Below are 21,957 nucleotides of genomic sequence, written 5' to 3'. Positions count from 1 at the left end.
TAGAGCATAGTAGCTTACATGTAGTGAGGCACAGGGGCTTTTTTTTTTAAACACTGACATCACCTTGTATACATTATCAGTCACGTCGGCAGAAGTACCTTTCCGACGCTACTTAGCCTGTTCCATGTAGTTGTAGGGAGGCAACTTTCCCTGTTGCTGTAACTGACGTTACAGTTTTCCCCTCTCTGCAGCACTGGAAGGTTTGTTCTAAATTTCAACTGCACGATCGTGCAGTTATAGTGATCCCCCATGAGCCGTAAAGAGTAGTAGCTGATGTGCTGTGAGGGGAGTGGAACGCACCCTCCCTCTTACGTGAGACGCAACTGCATGTGAGGAGGACTGTGGAGGAACGCATCATCATTACTGATGACGCTGCCCGGCAAGGACCCCTGTAGCTGAAGCTGGCATGTGCTGCGCAGACAGAGCGGCAGCTTGCAGAGCAGACACAAGCGCTGTAGCTGTGTCCTGCTAATTGTACAGTAGTTGTGATTGTTGTTTTTTTTGTGGTGAATTTTTTTTTTTACCCAATAGTTTTTTCAGTATTTTTTTTCTAAAGCAAATTGCAGGTAGTTATTCAGCCAGAGTAATAAAAAAAAAAAAATGAATAACTACCTGCAATTTGCTTTAGAAAAAAAAATACTGAAAAAACGATTGGGTAAAAAAAAAATTCACCACAAAAAAAACAACAATCACAACTACTGTACAATTAGCAGGACACAGCTACAGCGCTTGTGTCTGCTCTGCAAGCTGCCGCTCTGTCTGTGCAGCACATGCCAGCCAGCTTCAGCTACAGGGGTCCTAGCCGGGCAGCGTCATCAGTAATGATGCGTTCCTCAACAGTCCTCACATGCAGTTGCGTCTCACGTAAGAGGGAGGGTGCGTTCCACTCCCCTCACAGCACATAAGCTGCTAATCTTTACGGCTCATGGGGGATCACTATAACTGCACGATCGTGCAGTTGAAATTTAGAACAAACCTTCCAGTGCTGCAGAGAGGGGAAAACTGTAACGTCAGTTACAGCAACAGGGAAAGTTGCCTCCCTACAACTACATGGAACAGGCTAAGTGGCGTCGGAAAGGTACTTCTGCCGACGTGACTGATAATGTATACAAGGTGATGTCAGTGTTTAAAAAAAAAGCCCCTGTGCCTCACTACATGTAAGCTACTATGCTCTACAAACAGCTAGGCATAGTACAGTGGCTATAAAACATAATTTTTCGCCATAGTGCCCCTTTAAGTTCATGTTGAAATGCCCTGACCTATTTAGACCAGCATTCCACTAAACGTCAACTGTTCAGGGAAGGTCAAGGGGAAAAAAAAAGAAAGAAATTCACTTACCTCGGGCTTCCTCCAGCCCCTGGCAACCGACCTGTGCCCTCACCGCAGCTCTGTTGGCTCCCAGTCCCCTCCGGTGCAGGGCCGACCTCACCAGGTCGGCATCTTCCTGAATCTTCTTGCGTTTCACTGTTCGGCTCACTGAGTCGCACTGACGTCATCCGGGCTGCAGTGCGTCAGGGCGATTCTGAGAGCCGCTTACGCAGGCGCAGTCGGCGTCTTGCGCCAGAGGGGACCCTGGACCACCAGCATGGAGAGCTGCGGCGTGGGCACAGGAGGGGTGGCAGGGCCTGGAGAAGGTCCTAGGTAAGTGGACTTTTTTTATTTTTGCAGTCCTCGGATGTGTCCTTTACAAGAAGGGGGGTTTCCCACCTGTCTGAAAGAAACAATCATCAGACCGCTAGTCAAGAAACCATCCTTAGACCAAGATGTTCTAAACAGCCCTGTCTCTAATCTCTCCTTTCTGGGGAAACTTATTGAAAACTTGAAGCCAGCTCACCTAGGTCTGCATCAATCTGTTTATGGCAATAGACAGAGGTGAGTGTTCCATCCTGATTTTGCTTGACCTCCCAGCAGTTTTAAACACAGTTTGATCATGAAATCTTGCTGAACAGTTTACAAGAGTACTGTGGCATAGATTACTTTATTCTCTAGTGTTTCAACTCCTACTTGGCTGGCAGAACACAACGGATATCCTTGGGGACTTTCCTCTCCAACCCTGTACCACTAAAATATGGTGTACCCCATGGCGTGATACTCTTTGCTGTTCACCATTTACAACGTGCCTCTTTGACAAATCATCCAAAAACATGGCTTGACATGTTATTGCTATGCTGATAACATCCAGCTATATAGATCATTCAAACCTGGCGTCACAGACCCTACTTCACCAGTAAACCCGTGCTTAGCTGAACTTCAGGAGTGGATGAATAACGGGCTAAAACTAAATGCTGACAAAACTGAGATTATTGCTATCAAAAGTCAACGATCAACAGCAAAGTAGCTCCAGTCTCAGCCAGCACCACTAAAGATAGGGAGCTCAGACCTGAACAACTCAGACTTTGTGCGCAGCCTGGGTGTCCTGTTTGATCGGGAATTAAGCTTCAGGAATCGAATCTCAGTTGTTGTTAAACATTCCTTCTTTCACTTAACCTCCCTAGCGTTCTGGACGAGCTAGGCTCGTCCAGAGACTCCGGAGGTCACCGCTCAGGCCCCGCTGGGGCGATTTGAATAATTTTTTTTTTAAACACGCAGCAAGCACTTTACTTGCTGCGTGCCTTACCCGATCGCCGCCAATCCGCCGCTACCCGCCGCGATACATGGCCCCCCCAGCCGAGACTCCGTGCGCTGCCTGGCCAATCAGTGCCAGGCAGCGCTGAGGGGTGGATCGGGTCTCCCTGTGATGTCGCTGACGTCACGACGTTCGTCGCCATGGCGACGGGGGAAGCCCTCAAGGAAATCCCGCTCAGAACGGGATTTCCGGACGGGCCATTGCGTCGGCGGCGATCGGAGGGCAGGGATGGACGCCGCATGGAGGGGGTAATCATGTAGGCTAGCTACATGAAAAAAAAATGTGCAAAAAACGTTCGCCAGGCAGGTTATTTAGGAATATTACAAAAATTAAGCACCTCATACCTCCAGCAGATCTTCCAACCCTAATTCATGCCTTCATCACATCATTTTTGGACTACTGCAATGTTTTCTATACAGACCTGCACCACCTGCAATTAGTACAAAATGCAGCTGCAAGGCTGTTAACAAGCCAACCCCGCCAATTGCCACATAAATATATGGCTCACCCTGTTGCCACTGAAATTCTGGGCAACAGAATATCCATTATCATGCCTATGTGTACATTGATCTGCTATTCTTGTTTGATAACTTAAAGGTTGCCTGGTGTCTGCTCATATGTATAAGGTCAAAAGGGCTTGGTAAACATCTACTGTATATGAAAAGGTTTTTGTTGTCTGCATATCCATTACTTGTCCCAAACAACATAAAGTGGGGTGAAATATTTTCCTAGAGGCATGATAAGCTTCCTAGACATCTTCACCCTGTGAAAGTTGTCCCCAAAACAGGTGAGCATCCAGATATACCCAACCTGCAGTATGTTCTGTTCTAGTGACAGCCCTGACATACTGCTCTGATGTCACCTGTGACAGGACCTGAAGGAGAGAAGAAATACTCCCTGTAAGGTCACAGAAATTGATGGATTGTAATACATTTGACTTTATCAAGAGTGGAACAAAGTTTTGCTTTAATTTTCACTTCAAATTGCCTTTTAAATGATCTTCACCTAAAATAAACTTACTAGTTAGTGATTGTTATTCTTTAAGCTGCCTTTTCCTGTAATATGAATTCACCTTGACACTCATTACTGAGATGAATACAGTACCATACATTGTCACAGTGACAGCTGGATTTTCGAAGCATGCATGAAAGCTGCTTTTGTGTCTAGTGCATTTAATCAATCTTTATATATCTGCAATTACTCTGAAAATGTTACATTTTGTTTAGAAATTCATATGCAAATTAGTAGTAGCAATTATTTTTTTTATATTGATTTTATCAGTAGGAGTAGTTTTAGGCTGACAGATTAAATAAAAGGAGAAGATAGCATCATGTGTAGGGTCATTTTAAAGTGAAAATTTTCCTTTTCGACCAACTCCATAGACCTGCTAGGCCATGTTCACAGTGGTGGGGTGCGGTGTTAAGACCACATTGTTATGCGGAACGTCGCAATGCAACATTATCAGTGTGGTAATTATGGTGCCATCTTAACAGTGTGCAGCATCCCAACTGTTACTGCAAAACGCGCACGTTAATTACTGTGAAGCATACTATATGCCTCACTGTTTATGACATAACAGTAGGTTAATGTGCAGTGCAACTTTCCTGCTGAAATGCATTACATTCCAGCCTTACAGGAAACACTGTATCCTACTGTGTACCTAGCCTCACAAGGATTAGTCTTTTACTCTTGTTCTGCTGTGGTCCAGTATTTTTCTGTTTTTTTTTCCAAAATTCTGCTTCTTGGATACCAGGTAAACCTGCTTGATGGACGGTATGGAAAACTAAAACATTTTTTTCTATTCTTGGCTTGTGAAGAATAGAGAAATAATTTTGATTCAAGTACACCACAAAATAAATATCTGCTTACTGTTTTTCACAAGCTAATGACCTTTTCCACCTACCTCCACTGCTTGACTGCTCCTCGACACACCCTCTGTTGGAAATTTTAGGTTTTCTATTACAGTGATAGCATCACTTGGTTAGTTAGGTGGTTATATTATCATTTTTCATCAATGAGATGCAAATCATTCTGACTTGAATGTAAATTTAGTGCCAGTAGACCCGACAGGGTCCAGGGTCCCACCATAAGGCTACTCATTAGCATATTGGCACCCTAGATTGCAACAAATGGGATCCTTATTAGGATGCAGACAGCCTTGGGTTATCCATCTTCATTAGCCCATCTATTTTGGTTATACAGGCTCCTCAGCGTAATGAGACAGCCGTCCCCTCTGTTTTCCCTGTCTGCCAATCAAAAGAAGCTCTCAAACTGTCCTGCACTATAAGTGACAGGACATTTCCCAATCCAGAACTGCCAGTATCCTAATACCGCGCTGCTTTTGGCGCCGATGGTGGTTCAGGCTTACAGAAAGGCCATACTGTGTGACAGGCAGCCTATTGAGCCATTCAAAGTGCGGAGATCATGTCCTACAAAGCCACTAGACCCGACAGGGGTTGGGGGGTTACCAAGTAAACTGATGTCTGCTGTTTTATTGACATGGCAAAAGTCCAATCGGCTTCCCACTTAGGAAACTCACTAGTAACCATCTTTTACGTAGTAGCTGCTGTGCTACTTCACACCTCACGGCAGATTAAAGGAGCTGCCAGTACTTTGAAAGGCGTGCGCGTAACTTAGGAGTGTACGCTACGCAGCACTACCGCCGTGCATAGCATACACACACAGATTTTTAAGTTGCGGCGCAGCTTAACCTGTTTGGGACCAAGGACGTTAGAGTTACGTCCTCAGTGTGGCGGTCTGTGGCTGATAGGATCCCTCCCCCCCACGCGCGCTCCCGATGCGATCGTGTGCACCCGATAGGGGAGATTAAGCTGTCGTATGACAGCTGAAATCTCCCCTCACTGCTCAGGAGCCATGGTGATTGGCTCCTGATCACGCGATCGCTGCTCATTGTAGTGATCACTGAAGCATGGTGGTGGCTGAAGAGGATCCACTCACCTTTTTGACGATCCCTCAGTGATTGTCCCTTCCCCTCTGCTCTGCCCGGCAACTATCCTCGCTCTCTCGCTAACTTCCGGGTCCTGGTTAGATGATGTCATCACCCACCACCCAGGGAGGTGAGTAATGGCTGCTGCCTGCATTGGGGACACCTATCAATACTGGGGACACTATTTATTAGCTATCTATACTGGGGATACAGCTGCCTGGATATCTAGACTGAGGACACGTAAACCAGGCAAACGGCTCTAGTCCCCAAGAGGAAGGGGGGGGGTTAAGTGGCCTGTCCCCAAGTGGTTAATGAATCAAGCCATTTGTGTTTTACCGACCAGTGAGGGGAAGATATGCCAAATTTATGCCACCTGAGGGAGAATGCTGATACTGCATCAGAGTCATTTTGGGCTTGGAGTGTAGGTTGTTGAAGAGGTTGCTGTCGTAATACCCTCTACCTGAAGGGGAAGGCATTTTCCATCTATGACATCCTCTAGCATTATGACGACTCTTCAGTAATCTACACTCCAGGCCCAAGAAGACTCTGAAGTACAAGCCTGGGAGGTAGACCGCACAGGGGGTGAGATAGCATGGGGCAGAGGAGGAAGGCAGCCAGGCAGTCATGGGGCAGACAGTGCTGCACATGGTATGAGCCATGCCTGCACCCCTCTAAATACGCCACAGCCCCAGTGTTGTACTGCAGCCCCTTCCCACTGTCCATCTTCTCACTAGGTGGCACTCATCTCCTTATGTCTTCCATGTCCTGCCATCAGAGCTCCTGCAACACCACTGCAGTGCTGACAGGAAGTGGATGGAGGGGAGAGGCAGCTGAAGTGTGAAACTGATAGGATGAGACAGAGAGCCTATACTATAAAGGGTGCAGTTAAGTAGTTTGGCCCCCTCCATAGTGGGTCCTCCTCAGTAGTTGGTCCGTACTCCAATGTTTACAACTGTTCAGGATTTTAGCAGTGCCACGATATAGTAAATTTCTTTCTTGCTTACTCCCTGAATAATATATTTGTGAATGGTGTTGACATACGGGTGTATAATATCAAGAAGACTGCAAAGAGTGATGGCTCACAAGTTTATGTGGGCAGGGACGGATTTAAGTTTCACCACTGAGCAAAGATTTCCAACCCAAGGCATTGAAGGTACTATTTTATTGTGGTCATAATGAATGATTTATCAGTCAAAGAACATTTCTTGCCTTAGAAAACACATTTCCCTCACTATTTATTGTACTGTCTGCAGGAATCATGCAAATCTATGCACCTTATCCTGTCATGCTAGTTAAATCTATTGCCTCTTTATTATTATAGCAAACCTGTATGTGTAGCAACAGTTCATAAAATAACCGCTCCATTCTTTGGGAATTTCATCTTCCTTGTTTTATACATAGAGCACTGGAAAGAAAAATACATAATTACATTTTGGGCTTTGTGGCTCTCCTTATTGTCAATTTAAAGAATCATGCTTCTGATATTCATAATCATCTGTAGTATAGGCACATTTCCATATATCGCAGCATTATTTCAAAGTCACTGAGCTTCTACAAGATCATATTAAACCGTAAAGATTAAAGTGGTTCTACCTCTGCGAACTGGTGATAGATGAAATGGATTTGCAATGATAAATAGTGAGAAAGGAGAAGCATATCATTTTTATATTCTCTCCCATCATAAATAACAACACATAGAAACAAATGCTTCTTCTCCCTGCATATGTATAGCCTGTCTCTACCATACCAACGAAAGGCAGATATATCCATTTCTGGAAGGAATTGTCACAGCTACAGCCTTGTGTAAAAAAATGCCGCTTAATCTTCCACGCTACTTATTTCTGATGACTTTTCATGTCATACTTAATATGACTTCAGTAGCGTACTTGAAGGAAGATCTATTAATGTGCAGCTAATCAATATGTATTTTCCTATCGTCTGCCTGTTTATGCATAGATCAAAGTCCTCTGCTGCTGAAGCAATCGTTAATATGTTAGACATGTATGTGAATGATCACCTGCAGTTTTACTTCTGTTGATGACTTTTGCTTTTTAAAGCTTTGTAATATTTTATGATTCTGAGGCTTGACTTGAACAGCCTCTCTTAATGTATTATATTTCTGTTGGAAGTTCCTGCAATACAGTACAGTTTTTAGACTAAATCATACCCCCTGAATAGTGTACTGGTTAAAGCAGATCCGAGATGAAAAACTAAGTATAGTAAGTAACTTGTCTATATATCTTATCTAAAGTTTAGATGGTTTACACAGTAAATCTAGCTGCAAACAGCTTCAACAGTATATGATTATTTCTTCCTGTGTTACAATGAAAGCCATATTCTGCTTGTCATTACACAGGCAAGCTACTCTGGCTCTCTACCCCTCAGCCTCTGAAAACTCCAATCCCATCTCCTCCTCTCTCCTCCCCTCTCCGCCTCCTTGCCTCTGAAATCTTGTGCATGCTTCAGCAAAAGTCTCCTCCTCCCCAGGCTGTACTCCCATGAGCACTTGCAGCATGGGACTCAGAATGCCTAGGTGCTGGAGGAGCTGGGGGCGTGGATACATTAATTTACATGCAATTAGGTAACAAAATAAATAAAAGCATGTGGAGGGAAGAATGCCAATAAACTATATGTAAGGGGCAGAAAAATGAAGGCAGCAAAAGTTTGTCTCTTATCCACTTTAAGGGCTCTGCATCTGACAGAGGAGACCAAAGTTCGAATCTCGTTTTATCCTGTACAGTAAGCCAGCACCTATTCAGTAGGGAGACTTTGGGCGAGACTCCGTAAAACTGCTATTGCCTGTAGAGCATGTCTTAGTGGCTGCAGCTCTGCCTTTTTGAGTCCGCTAGGAGAAAAGCACGATGTAAATGTTCCCTGTCTTGTCTTGTCCACGTAGGCTAAATCATACTCCTGCATATTACAAGGATGCTACGAAAAATAGTACAACTCCATAAATAAACACAGCCAGGTATTATTCATATAGTTTTTAGATATTAGTCTGGTGTCTTAACAGAAGTCCATTGGCTAAAAAAAATGAAAAATCCTAGAGATTCCTTCTGTTGGGGGGAATCTACCTCCTTTGCATTTAACCATACAAACATCTTTCACAAACCTATTTTCAAAACACATTTATTAGCAATGTTTTCTGTGTCTTAGTGCATCAAAGTCACAACTTGCCTGCTTAGGAGAATTGGGGATAATGGATTCACACAGTTCAATAAGAAACTGATTAAGGAGCCTTTCTCACATTATAATATAACTAATGAAGGGATAGATAGATAGATAGCTATATATATATATATATTTACTAAGTCTCATGTTCAGCGATGAGCGGCAGATGAAATCCAAATGAGTTTCATTCGGATTTCATCCTCTTAATTAATGCAGGTGGGCGAGGGGGGATTAAACTTACCCAGCATATGTCTTCTTTCATCCGTCCCGCGGCGCCTCCCACAGTGTGTTCCAAGCCGCGTCACGTGACTACAAACACTTCCTCCTTCAACCCCGAAAGGAGGAAGCATTTGTAGTCACGTGACGCGGCTTGGAACACACTGTGGAAGGCGCCGTGGGACGGATGAAAGAAGACGTATGCTGGGTAAGTTTAACCCCCCCCCCCCCTCGCCCACCTGCTCGACTGCATTAATTAAGAGGATGAAATCCGAATGAAACTCATTAGGATTTCATCTGAATACAATCCGGAGAGCATCACTACTCATCTTCACCGTCCTGGATTTTTCATTGTTGGGAATGCATATAATAATGGCTCTTGTTACAAAAGGCACCAGATATAGCCCATATAAATTCTAAAATTTAGTCAAAAGAGCACCAGGATATGCCGTAAAATACTGTTTATACAGTATATACTGATATTCTACTATTCTCCACTATGACCTCTATTTTTACATCCAGTAAAATGGGCACCAGGAAAAGTGACACAATATTAGTTAATTTACCAATATTGTACTACTTCATTCATGTAGTAAAATATAGCTTGTTGGAAATCTGATCCGGCCACGCTCCTCTTGCCTGTGCAAGAACAGCTGTGTCTGTACAGTAAGATGGAGCTGCTCCTGCTAGGATGGCCAAGCTTGTCTAGGTGCCAGAAGAGGAGCGCATCCCTGATGTTTATGAGGGTCCTGGGGAGTGGTGGTAGGAGCGAGGCAGACTCAGGAAGCATCTATAGGATCCAGAGGCTTCCCTCTACTTAGGTATTTCCACTGCCCAAGTATGAAAATCTTTTTGTGCACAGAAAGGAATATAATCGCTTTCTTCATAGCAGTGAGTGCTGACAAGTCCTCCTCAATCTGATACTGCATACCTCATGTGGCAGCTGTAAGCTCCAGTGCTATAATGCTCTTCCTAGGTGATACTGCAACCTTTGACAGCCACCATCCCATTCATACTGCATTAGTGGGGACGGGCCATTGGCCAGAAATACAGGCTGTAGCATCGATTATTACAGGCTAGTCAAAGAGCCTGATGCTACCACCAAGAATAAGCAATATCTTTTGAGGACAACAGGTGAACTGCTTTCTTTCCACCAGGACAGTGCATCTCTACAGGCATGCTTCTATATATGTACAGCAGGAGACATTGGCAGCGCTTCCAAACAGAGGCTGCACCCGAATTGACTACCTGCAATAGATGTGCAGAGCTCCACAATGTGGACAAAATTACACAACTTGCATTCAATACAAGTACAGCAAAGAAGGGTGTTAGCTTCAGTATAAATAATATGTGCACAAATGATTCCCTACTAGACTTCCCCACGGCGATGATGGGCCCTCGCGGGGAAGATCTGCCGCTAGACTAACGATAAAAACATAATTTTGTTCCTAGTGCTGCTAATCATAAAATGGTATACATATTTCTTCAAACAGACATCAAACAAATGACAGCGCTTATAGGCTGCAACTGAAATGAAGACCAACAGAGGCATGCAGAGCCCCACAGGGGCTAAATACATGCCCAGATGCAAGCTATTTACTAGTCCCTAATCTAAAATTTGAATGCAAATTGAAGCACATGGATGCAGCTAGCCATAAGTATACTTACATGAGTTTTGTACAGCAGGAGACATTGGCAGCGCTTCCAAACAGAGGCTGCACCCGAATTGACTACATGCAATTGACTACCTATGTATGTAGCCAGAGTTGTTCTTTAAGACCTTTTTCATTCTGATGATATTAAATACAGCAGAAGACGCAATTATTTTGTTACAGATTCGTTATTTGCAGGGATTTATGGAGGAAAATAGTCAATGTTTATTACAGCAGGTAGTTTTTGCCAGATGCTGTCCATTTGTTTCTGACAATACCATGTATTTTTCTAGAAATTCAAAAGTAGTGGAATTATTCATGTGCTCCTGTTAATCTGAAAGTAAATTCAATTCCTTTCCAACACATTTTTGTGTTTCCCAGGGACCTGGCGGCACGGAACTGCCTAGTAGGTGAGAATAATACTTTGAAAATCAGCGACTTTGGCATGTCTCGTCAAGAAGACGATGGAATATATTCATCTTCTGGTCTAAAGCAGATCCCTATCAAGTGGACAGCCCCAGAAGCACTCAACTACGGTAAGACTCACTAAATTGGTATGCCAGCATGTTTTATTTCATAATCAATAATATTTTTATTGATTATGCCCTATCTTAATAAACAGGATGCTTTCACATATTTTCTTTCATTTTAGTAAGGCTTTATAGATTCCTAAAAGCTGCCTTTCTTTTAAATGATCCCGTGTTAGGTTCATGTCTTAAGCTTTGAGCGTAATTGACACATAGTGGCTTGCATGCACAGTGGGATAATTTGCATTGTGATTAGGTCTGTTATGCAGTGATATTAGTCTTTTCCTGTATCTGCTTTCAAAGCCTCACAGCGGCTCTAATTGCTGGACTTATGAAGTTGGAAGTGGTAAGGCTATGGACAAAGGGCAAGGGGCTATAAAACAGTTTTTTCGTTAAAAAATTCATAGGTTTATACTTCAATACATAGGTTTTTTTACTTGAAGAGGAACTTAACTGATTTTAAAGAGACTCCGTAACAAAAATTGCACCCTGTTTTTTATCATCCTACAAGTTCCAAAAGCTATTCTAATGTGTTCTGGCTTACTGCAGCACTTTCTGCTATCACAGTCTCTGTAATAAATCAATGTATCTTTCCCCTGTCAGACTTGTCGGCCTGTGTCTGGAAGGCTGCCAAGTTCTTCAGTGTTGTGGTTCTGCTATGAACTTCCCCCTCCAGGCCCCTCTATGCACACTGCCTGTGTGTTATTTAGATTAAGGCAGCTTCTTTCTGCTCTCTTATCTTTTACAAGCTGGATAAATCGTCCTCTGAGCTGGCTGGGCTTTCACATACTGAGGAATTACAGACAAGGGCAAAACTGTTTGCAGCAAGAAACGAGCAGCCTGACACTTCAGTGCATGAAAGCTGCAGGGGGAAAGAAACACACAAATGATCTCTTGAGATTCAAAAGGAAGGCTGTATACAGCCTGCTTGTGTATGGATGTATTTTCTATGTGTGGACATACTGTACATCAACCTACTTCCTGTTTTGGTGGCCATTTTGTTTGTTTATAAACAAACTTTTTAAAACCGTTTTTAACCACTTTTAACCACTTCTCTACCACAGGGTTTTTCACCTAAAAACCACAGCAATTTTCACATTTAAGGGAGGCAAGGGTTAATGGGCTTAATGGGGGTATAATTTATTTAAAAAAAACCTCACTGATGCTGATCAGTCACTAATGCTGTGTTAGTTATCTGAGATCCTCTCAAGAGTGATCTCAGTAACTGTAACAGCATAGTGACTGATACAATGTTTACACACATTCTGCATGAATAAGCACTGTCATTGGCTTTGTGAACACATGTTCACATCAGCCAATCACAGACCAGCGGGTGCCCGACGCGTATGCCCGTCCGCATGCACGCGGACGCGATCGCGCACGCGAACGCGATCGCGCACGCGAACGCGATCGCGCACAGCAGGAAAATAAACAGGAGTTGCCTATCTACGCCCCTGTGACTCAGGTGAATTTTAAAGGGGCGTAGATAAGCGTGGCAGAGGTTGTTAAGTGGTTAATGCGGCGGGGAGCGGCGAAATTGTGACAGAGGGGAATAGGAGATGTCCCCTAACGCACTGGTATGTTTACGTTTGTGCGATTTTAACAATACAGATTCTCTTTAAGTAATGAATACAGTTGCTTATTTTTTTTACAATATTATTTTATAAGTTATTTATTTAGTTTTTTCCCATTGTAAAATGGGAATGGGATCGCTAACAAACTGCAATATGGAACTTAGTAGTGTTAGCGATATGCTGGGTGTTAGTCTATGTTCAGGGTGCTTGGCATACTCAAGTTGGTGACCTAGGAGTAGGGCTGGAGGATCTTTGAGGATTGCTCTTTTGAATACTCTTGTGAGAAGGGTACTGATTTTAGACCAGAGTCTGGACACTACATTTTTACATTTTCTGCCATCTTCCCTAATACCAGCTTTGTTTTAACCACTACTTTCAAAGCAGCGTTGACGGTATAGCTATATATTTTTTGTGGCGGGGCTGACCTTACTAACTAGAATTTGTTTGAGTGCTATCTTTTTCAATACAGCGTTTTTTAAGCAGTGCTGTTATAGCTATTTTTTTTTTTTTTTTCGGAGCTGACCTGACTAACTAGAATTTTTTTCAGCGATATTTTTTCCAATACTTCTTTTAATGTCTATGTATTTTTTCATTTATAGTTTTAAATTTAAAAATGCTACTGCAGATGAAAACCACAGATTGTATTTGCTTATTTATTGCACAAATTACACTGCTGTTATGGGGATGATATTTGATTCTGAAGTATAGGTACAGTTATCCTACATTCTACATTTTTTTTTACTATTGCAATGTAACAATAATAAAACAATAGTAAAAATGGGAAAGAGGGGGTTAATAGGGTTGGAAATTGTTTGTTTTACTATATCGGAGGTGTGGTCTCAAAATTGGGCATGGTTATAAAAGGAGGATGAACAATATTCCCATTGTAATAGCCCCATGCCAAATTCCCATTGCATCCCACCCTTTATAGTTCCCCTGTTATATATCATTTCTACATTCATATCTTTGTAAATGTTACTTCCCTCTGGTGGGATTTTTTTCTTTTTTTAGTGAGTCTGAGTTTCTCCAGTTACAGCAGTGTGCATTTTACAAGTACATGAATGACTTGGCCTTTATATTCTCTCTTGGAGGCTGCTGCCTGTCATTCATCGCTGCGCTCTGTCTTGCCCTTAGCCACAATATCAGACTCTGCACCGCTTGTCAAAGCAGTGCTTAGCAAGTATTAACCTGTCTCTATGGAAGCCAGTGTCCTTTCTGTTGTAAAATCCCTTCATATTTGTTCTGTGTTTCTAAGGGAAAATATGTTCTTCAGCGAAGGAACATGAGAACGTAGTCTTCTTTATTTCACTGGTAATGAACAGCATTTTATTTTCGAACTTCTGTAACTTCCCAAGACAGTCCTCACATATGAAAAAAAGTAAATGGTAATTAAATTAGAGCGATAAAATCTGCTTAATTTTGTTTGTACCGTTTGATGAAATTCCTTCTGTTTTTAAATTTGTTCTTTATCCGCCACCTCTCTACACAATCAGCTCTCGTTCAAACAGTGTAATCAGTTGAAGTAGGAGAGAAATTAGCAGCACCCATATTAATCATAGCTGCTGTAATCATGGACAGGATACGCTATGCAGTTATTTAGAAATAGACATTAATTCCTCTCCTTCATTCATTTTCAGCTTTATTAAAAATCAGCAGTGCCAAAGATGATCACTTGACACTGGGCTCTTGTTTGTTAATTGTATTACTAATCTGGAGTGCTCCAGCTTTACACATATTATACCGGCACTTCCATACCAAATGTGAAAACAACTGTCTAGACCTATTACAAAAATGGACATTATTAATATTAATGTTTTATAGTAGAACTGGTCTTTTTAGGTATGTGCAGTACGCACACAGCCACGAATCGCACACATAAACGCCAGCAAACCGCGCAACCCTTTGCCTGCACAGCACAACACACCACACACACACACCACACACACACACCACACACACACCACACACACACCACACACACCACACCCACACACCACACACACACCACACACACACACCCCACACACACACACCCCACACACACACACCCCACACACACACACACACACACACACACACACACACACACACACACACACACACACACACATACACACACACACACACACACACACTGCAGAAACCACAGACCTTATTAAGTAGGATGATTTTGATGCCTTCCATTAAGGGGTACATGTACTGGAAGAAATAGGCAATGTTGATGTTTTCGGCCCACTTTTAAAGGGAAATTCCCGAAAGTGTCGTTCCTACAAGCCTGTGTGCGGACTCCTTATTCGTATCTTCTTTAAGCCACGGATTTAACTTTTTTACAATCGGTAGCTGATACACCCTTTCCCATGACAATTTATTGTGGTGAAACCCCTCCCACAGTTTGATGTCATGACCAAGCTCCTGACAGTTTGCTGTTTGTGAACCTCATTGCATTGTGTGAAATAACAGCTTTTTCCAACTGTCAACCAAAGCAGTATCTTCCCCTGTGCATAGAACTGTCAGTAACAAACATTCCGTACAGATCACCTGGCAGAACTAAAGATGTCACCACCAGTGGTAAATTTCAGAATGTTAATCAGAAAGAAAAAAGATTTTACAATGGGAAAACACAGACTAAATAGTTTATAAATTAATATTGTAAACAATAAACAGTTTTATTCTTTATTTTTACTACATCATTTTCTGTGATTTGTATCTACTAATTTTCCTTTCCTGCAAAGGCTACCATTAACAAAACCTCTGAAAAGTGTTCAGTCTCTGTCTTTAGTCAGCCTGCCAACTAATGCTTACAGATTATCTGGAGAGACAGCTTGCTGTTTGTCAGCACAGTAAGAGCTATAGAAACTCCTTTTCACTGTGGCTAAAGGTGGCATAGACATGCACTATCAATGTCGCCCATAAAACTCCTGCTCAGTCGTCAGTGCAACACAGAGGGAACAAGAGCTATGTAGACGTGTACTGTTCAATGGAGGGGGCAGAACGACAAATGGGTAGCACACAAACTAGCAGCCTGTGGCAGGCTGGCAGGGTAAGTAAAACAACAGCCAACTCGTTTGCTAGTGTCTTCTATAGAACCTTAGTGCCGAACGACAGCCTCAGTTGAGTTTGTCCGAAGTTTATAGGTAGTTTAATGAGTATAACTTAATTACCTTTTTATTATAAATGATTTAGTCAATATTTGTCCATTGTAAAATCTTACCTCACCTTCATTTGCATTCTTTAAATTACAACTTATTCCGGCATCATTTGGGTAGTGAGCAGGAACATTAGTTGATCTGAGTACTCTGAGGCTAAACATCATGAGGAGGTCGTGTTAAATACCAAAAGACCACAATGTCAGTGATATTTCAAAATGTATACAAGAGAGAATGATGTTTAAAAGTAAATTGCAGTTCCTTATATAACCTGAGCGATAGTTTTGTTCAATGTTTATTGAATTCTTCTTTATAAATCCTAGTTTCTTAGCCATTATCATTTTGGGTGTATTCATTTTTGAATCTTTAGCTGGGAATTTGCTAGCAGCCAGTGAACTAAGCACAATTGATTTGTATAGTCACTGGGAGTAGTAAAACGAAGCTTTAAAGAGGAACTCTGGCTTCCTGGGAAATCCCCATATAGCTTCATGGCACATCTGACTAACTTTAAATGTGGTTGTACTCATTGTATAAGGAATTGGATTGTATTTAGACCTGTTGCATCTTTCTGCATTCCCTGTGCACTGCAAAAAATAAATAATGCATCCTTAACCTTAAAGGGGAACTGTAGTGAGAGGTATATAGAGGCTGCCATATTGATTTCCTTTTAAGCAATGCCAGTTGCCTGGCTTTCCTGCTGAACCTCTGCCTCTAATACTTTTTGCCCTGCACCCTGAACAAGCATGCAGCAGATCAGGTGTTTCTGACATTTTTGTCAGATCTGAGAAGATTAGCTGCATGCTTTTTTCTGGTGTAATTCTGCAGGCAGATAGCTCAGCAGGGCTGCCAGGTAACTGGTATTGCTGAAAAGGAAATCAATATGGCAGCCTCCATATACCTCTCACTACAGTTCTCTTTTAACAGGTTTGGGCATTTGGGACAGGCTGGGCCAGCTGCTTCCAGCTTATGCACAGCATCTTCTGAAAGAGGAACTGTAGTGAAAATAACGTAATTAATAAAATGGGGTTGTTGTTTTTTCTGTTTGTTTTTTTTTTTTTAATTTATAAATTATTTAGTCAGTGTTTGCCCATTGTAAAATCTTTCGGCACCCTGATTTATTTTCTGAAATTCGTTGCAGGCAGCACCATCTTTAATACTGGTAGGTGCTCTCTGTAGAATGTTGGGTTAATGGGGGTTCTAAAGCCATTAGAAACTGTACCTTGTCCCCCAGAATGGTCTGGGTTGGCGGAATTATGCATAATAAATAGCCTAGGCTAAACATCATGGGAAGGGTAGGGCTACGTACGATATTCAGCAATATATGGCAATATAAGTACTTTTGATGCTGAACTCAGAAAATTACTGTGAAAGAGAGTATACTTTACTGCATTTTACTTTATTTGGTTACAGTTCCTCTTTATGATTCAGTTGGGCATTTTAGTAATTCAGTTTCCACTAACCACATTAAAAAGGGCGGTTCACAGGGACACTCAAGGGAGTGGTAGAGAAGTGGATGTTGTAGAGCTGTACACAGTTACCAGCTTAGAACCAGGAAACAAATACTATATGGGCTGCCCAGGCAGCCAGCGTGTGCTATTTATATAGACCGTAACTATGTTGTCAGCTCAGAAATAAAGCACACATATGGCATTAATGATCACGGTCTCATCCTAAGCTATTGCAGTAAGACTTCACAGTCACGGTGAGAATCTTGTTTATCTAAGTGCTATTCTTTTTGATCAAAAATTACTGTACTCTTATAAAAGTTCTTTGCTCAGCTAGTGCTGTCTGTAAAAAACTTAATTACATTTAACATGTATACCAAAGAAACGACTTTGGGGAAAAGTGTTAAATTACAGCATGCCAAAGCTTGAAAAGAGTGGATAAGCAGACAAGAAGATGAATGTTACCTCCAACTGCACATTGAATGGGCTTAATTATGGTCTATTAAACTTGAAAACTAATTTAGCCCAGCTGGAAAAGATAGTTAAAGTGCACACTAAATGCTCTGACGTCAAGTTAACACGCTGTTGCTACAATTTCTTCATTTCTTGTACACAACGAAATGAGCTCATCAAGGTACTAAAATGGATGAAGTAGATTTGTTATGGTTAGAACTCAATTTTTACTTTGCCTTCTTTGCCTACTGTAGAAATATGGCTGTTAATGTGGGCTTAAAGTACATTTTGTTCCCGAGGATAAAAAAAAAAAAGATTTCAAATAAGACAAGTGAACTGAATACACAAAAGTCCAGATGAACATTCATGAAGGGGTCTGGGCAGAACCATATAGCTAATACAGATTTATGACCAGTGCCGGTTGTAGACTTTTGAGGATGCAAAATACCCCCCCACCCCCCCCACCCCCTAATTTGGAATGATCACACAGCACCCATCGATTGACTCATTTAAGTACTTCTTTAATGTTCTCACATGACATGCTGCAGCTCAACACAATAGCACACTAGCTGGCTGTGAGTCTGTGACAAACAAACTGCTCAACTCCAGCCTCTTCTCCTCGTTTACTGTCAGACTTCTCACACAGCACAACATGCTACTTTTCCCCAATGGTGATCTCTTCACCTCGCTCTCCTCTCGCTTCTCCTCCTACTCTGACTGCATGCTGTTGGTGTAAACACACAATACAAACATGCTGCCCCTGTAATCTCTGCTCCTGATGCAAATGTTTCACCTTGCTTCATAAGAGAACCGGACCTGGTTATGTCATCCTCCTGTTTGTATTAGATCTCTCCAGAACAGACTAGTGTCTTCCTTTTGCAATGGGTTGACAAGTAATACGTTTTGTGTCACTGTTCTCTTGTACTAAGTACCGAATGCGCATACATTAGGAAGTTTTTAATAAATTAGAAACCAGGGCTGTGTAGTTGGAGTCGGGGCAATTTTGGGCACCCGGAGTTGGAGTCGGAGTCATTGATTTCATAAACTGAGGAGTCGGGAGTCGGAGTTGTATGATTTTTGTACAAAATCCACAGCCCTGTTAAGTATTAGACTAAGGAGTCGAGGAGTCGGAGTCAGAGCCATTTTGGGCACCCGGAGTCGGAGTCGTGGTTTCATAAACAGAGTCGGAGTTTAAGTCGGAAGATTTTTGTGCCGACTCCACAGCCCTGTTAGAAACTAGATTCAATTACATAAATATAATCTAATGAAAATCTTTTAGAAGAGGAGGTCACCTTGTGCTCATTTTTTTTGTTGACAAGGAAGACTAATTTGGAGATTAAGCAGGTAGAAGGGTGGTGGGGGAGGGGGGAAGACAGAAGAGCAAGACCATTGTGTTTTACTACAGTGAGCAACAGAAAGCTTGCAGAAGGGAGATCTGATATTTCTGATGATGTAAAGTTTTTGTGTGTGTAAGATAACTTTTTAAAACTCTGCAGTGTGAAATCACTTAATCATACCATCCCCGCTTTTCACATCCCTAGAGAGTTACACCACCCCCACTGTTCACTCACCCACAGACAGTTCTTCCCCCCCCCCCCTCCCCATTTTACACCCACCCAGAGACTTACACCACCCCCCTGTTGACCTATCCTGAGACTTACACCACTTGTACTGTTCTCACTCCTCGAGGCTACAGGGACATCCATACTGTACACATCTTGAGAGGCTGTGGACTCACCAGCACCATTTCACAACCCTAGGCAATAAACACCCACACTTGCCACCCCTCCCCTACATTTCCACACCCACAAAGGCACAAACTAACCCCAAACACACTTACATTCTCCCATCCTATCTACTTGGTCTTCGCTTAACATATATTAGGTGTTGCAATTACAATGTGGCCATTAACACAAACTGTTGTCATGAACACAGGTGCACACTATTCTGCATGAGAAACAAGACTAAGACAAAGCCCAACAGATTTTCATAGAAGAAACCCTTATATGCAGATCTACAGTGATGAGTTCTCATTTAGCAATGTATCATACATAGCCACTCCCTGTTGACTCTGTCTTATGATGATCCTTTGGAAATTTGGGAAGGGTTCACACACGTCTGCGTTACAATACACGTTTTGCCACAGTAGCTAAATGACTAATGGTGTGCAAAATTACAATGTGCGCTGCTGCACATGAAAGCAGTAGTTTGTAATTTGAAGGGTAGATTGTAATTTCACTAGTAGCAACTCTGTTGGAGTAGAGGTGCAATTAAAAAAATAGTCCTTGCTTGCTGCCGGTAAATTGAAACTCAGGAGGGAAAGTGACTGCTTGTAACGTGTATAAAAACAGGGTTTTTTCACAGTACAAACTTGAAATAGCCTTTAGGTTTAGCCACCAATTGATGCACAAAAGGCACTCAATTAATCAAATAATAAGGTGAACATGATGGCTAACAGGTAATGTATTAATCCATGCAGCCCACATGGTACAAGACAAATAACATTTCTATTGTGCTTTTCTCCTGGCGGACTTAAAGGGCTGGAGCTGCAGCCACTAGGGTGTGCTCAGTAGACAGTAGCAACGTTAGGGAGTCTTGCCCCAGGACTCCTTACTGAATAGGTGCTGGCTTACTGAAGGGGAAAAGCCGAGATTCAACCCCAGGCCGCTTGTGTCAGAGGAAGAGCCCTTAACCATTACACTATCCAGCAACTACTACATGGGAGAGTTACAATATATCACAAAAGTGAGTACACCCCTCACAGATTTTTAAATATTTTAATATATCTTTTCACGGGACAACACAAAAGCTATGATGCTTTGATACAATGTAAAGTAGACAGTTTACAGCTTGGATAACAGTATTCATTTTTTGTCCCATCAAAATAACTTAACACATCTTCAATGTTTAAACCGCTTTTATCAAAAGTGAACAACGTCAAAATTCTTCCTAGTTAGATATTTTCCCTACCCCGGGGCATGTTAGTTTTACAAGGTCTCATGTGTGAATAGGGAGAAGGTGTAAGTTTGGTGTTATTGCTCTCACACTCGTTTACTAGTCACTGGAAATTCACCATGGCACCTCATAGCGGAGAACTCTCTGAGGATCTTAAAAAAAAAATCATTATTGTTCTAGGCGTAGGCCAGCCTTTCTCAACCTTTTTACCCTGGAGGACCCCTGCAAATACTTTTTGAATCTCAAGGAACCCCTGAATTTATTTTGCAGGTGGCACGGTCTTTAAAAGCTGGTGTGGCCATTTATGTCACTACCCCCTATTACAGTGCCCTTCATTATAATGTCTCCTTATTCTAGTGCTTTTTATTAATGTGCTCATTATTATTCTGAATGTAATGCTTCTTTTTACAGCACCCCCATTATAGTGTGTTCTCTATCATACTCCCCTCAACCCTACTATGGGGAAAATACCAAGGAACCCCAGCAGAGTACTCAAGGAACCCTGGGGTTCCAGGGAATGCTGGTTGAGAAAGCCTGGCCTAGGCTGTAAGAAGATTGCCAACACCTTCAAACCGAGCTGCAGCAGGCGTCCAACACCATAAAGCGGCTTAACAGGACAGGTTCCATTCAGGACAGGACTTGCCATGGTCAACCTTAGAAGTTGAGTGCACGTGCTAGCGTCATATCTAGAGATTGACTTTTGCAAATAGACGTATGAGTGCTGGCAGCATTGCTGCATAGGTTGTAGTGAAGGGTTAGCAGGTCAGTGCTCAGACCATACGCTGCACAATATGCATCTTCTTAAGATGATACACAAAAAAGCCCGCAAACAGTGAAGACAAGCAGCCTAAGGACATGGATTACAGGAACCATGTCCTGTGGTCTGATGAATCAAGATAAACACTTTGGTTCAGATGGTGTCAACCGTGTGTGACTTCTACAAGGTGATGAGTACAAAGACAAGTGTTGCCTGCACTAGGGAGCTACAGTTATATTGAGGGAACCATAAATGTCAACATGTACTGTGACATACTGAAGCTGAGCAAGATAGCCTCCCTTTGCCTCAGGACAGTATTCCAACATAATGACCCCAAACACACCTCCAAGATGACCACTGGCTTGCTAAAGAAACTGAAGGTAAAAGTGCTGGACTGGTCAAGCATATCTCAAGACCTAACGCTATTGAGCATCTGTGGTGTCAGAATTCTTGATGGTTTATGCAGAAAATGCTGCTATATGGCATTC

The 21,957-nt window shown here is 42.3% G+C and overlaps 1 protein-coding gene across 1 annotated transcript in view; it reads left to right on the top strand.

Moving 5' to 3' along the window:
• FER (FER tyrosine kinase) overlaps positions 1-21,957 on the top strand; it is a 294,362-nt gene that overhangs the window by 262,870 nt on the left and 9,535 nt on the right. The window contains exon 19 of the mRNA XM_068247417.1: positions 10,994-11,148. Coding sequence (XP_068103518.1) covers positions 10,994-11,148 — 155 coding nt within the window. The remainder of the gene's footprint in view (positions 1-10,993; positions 11,149-21,957) is intronic.

Source organism: Hyperolius riggenbachi, chromosome 1 (assembly GCF_040937935.1).
Source record: "Hyperolius riggenbachi isolate aHypRig1 chromosome 1, aHypRig1.pri, whole genome shotgun sequence".
Lineage (NCBI taxonomy): Eukaryota > Metazoa > Chordata > Amphibia > Anura > Hyperoliidae > Hyperolius > Hyperolius riggenbachi.
Note: the sequence above shows the minus strand (reverse complement) of the source record. Positions and strands in the feature narration are given on the sequence as shown.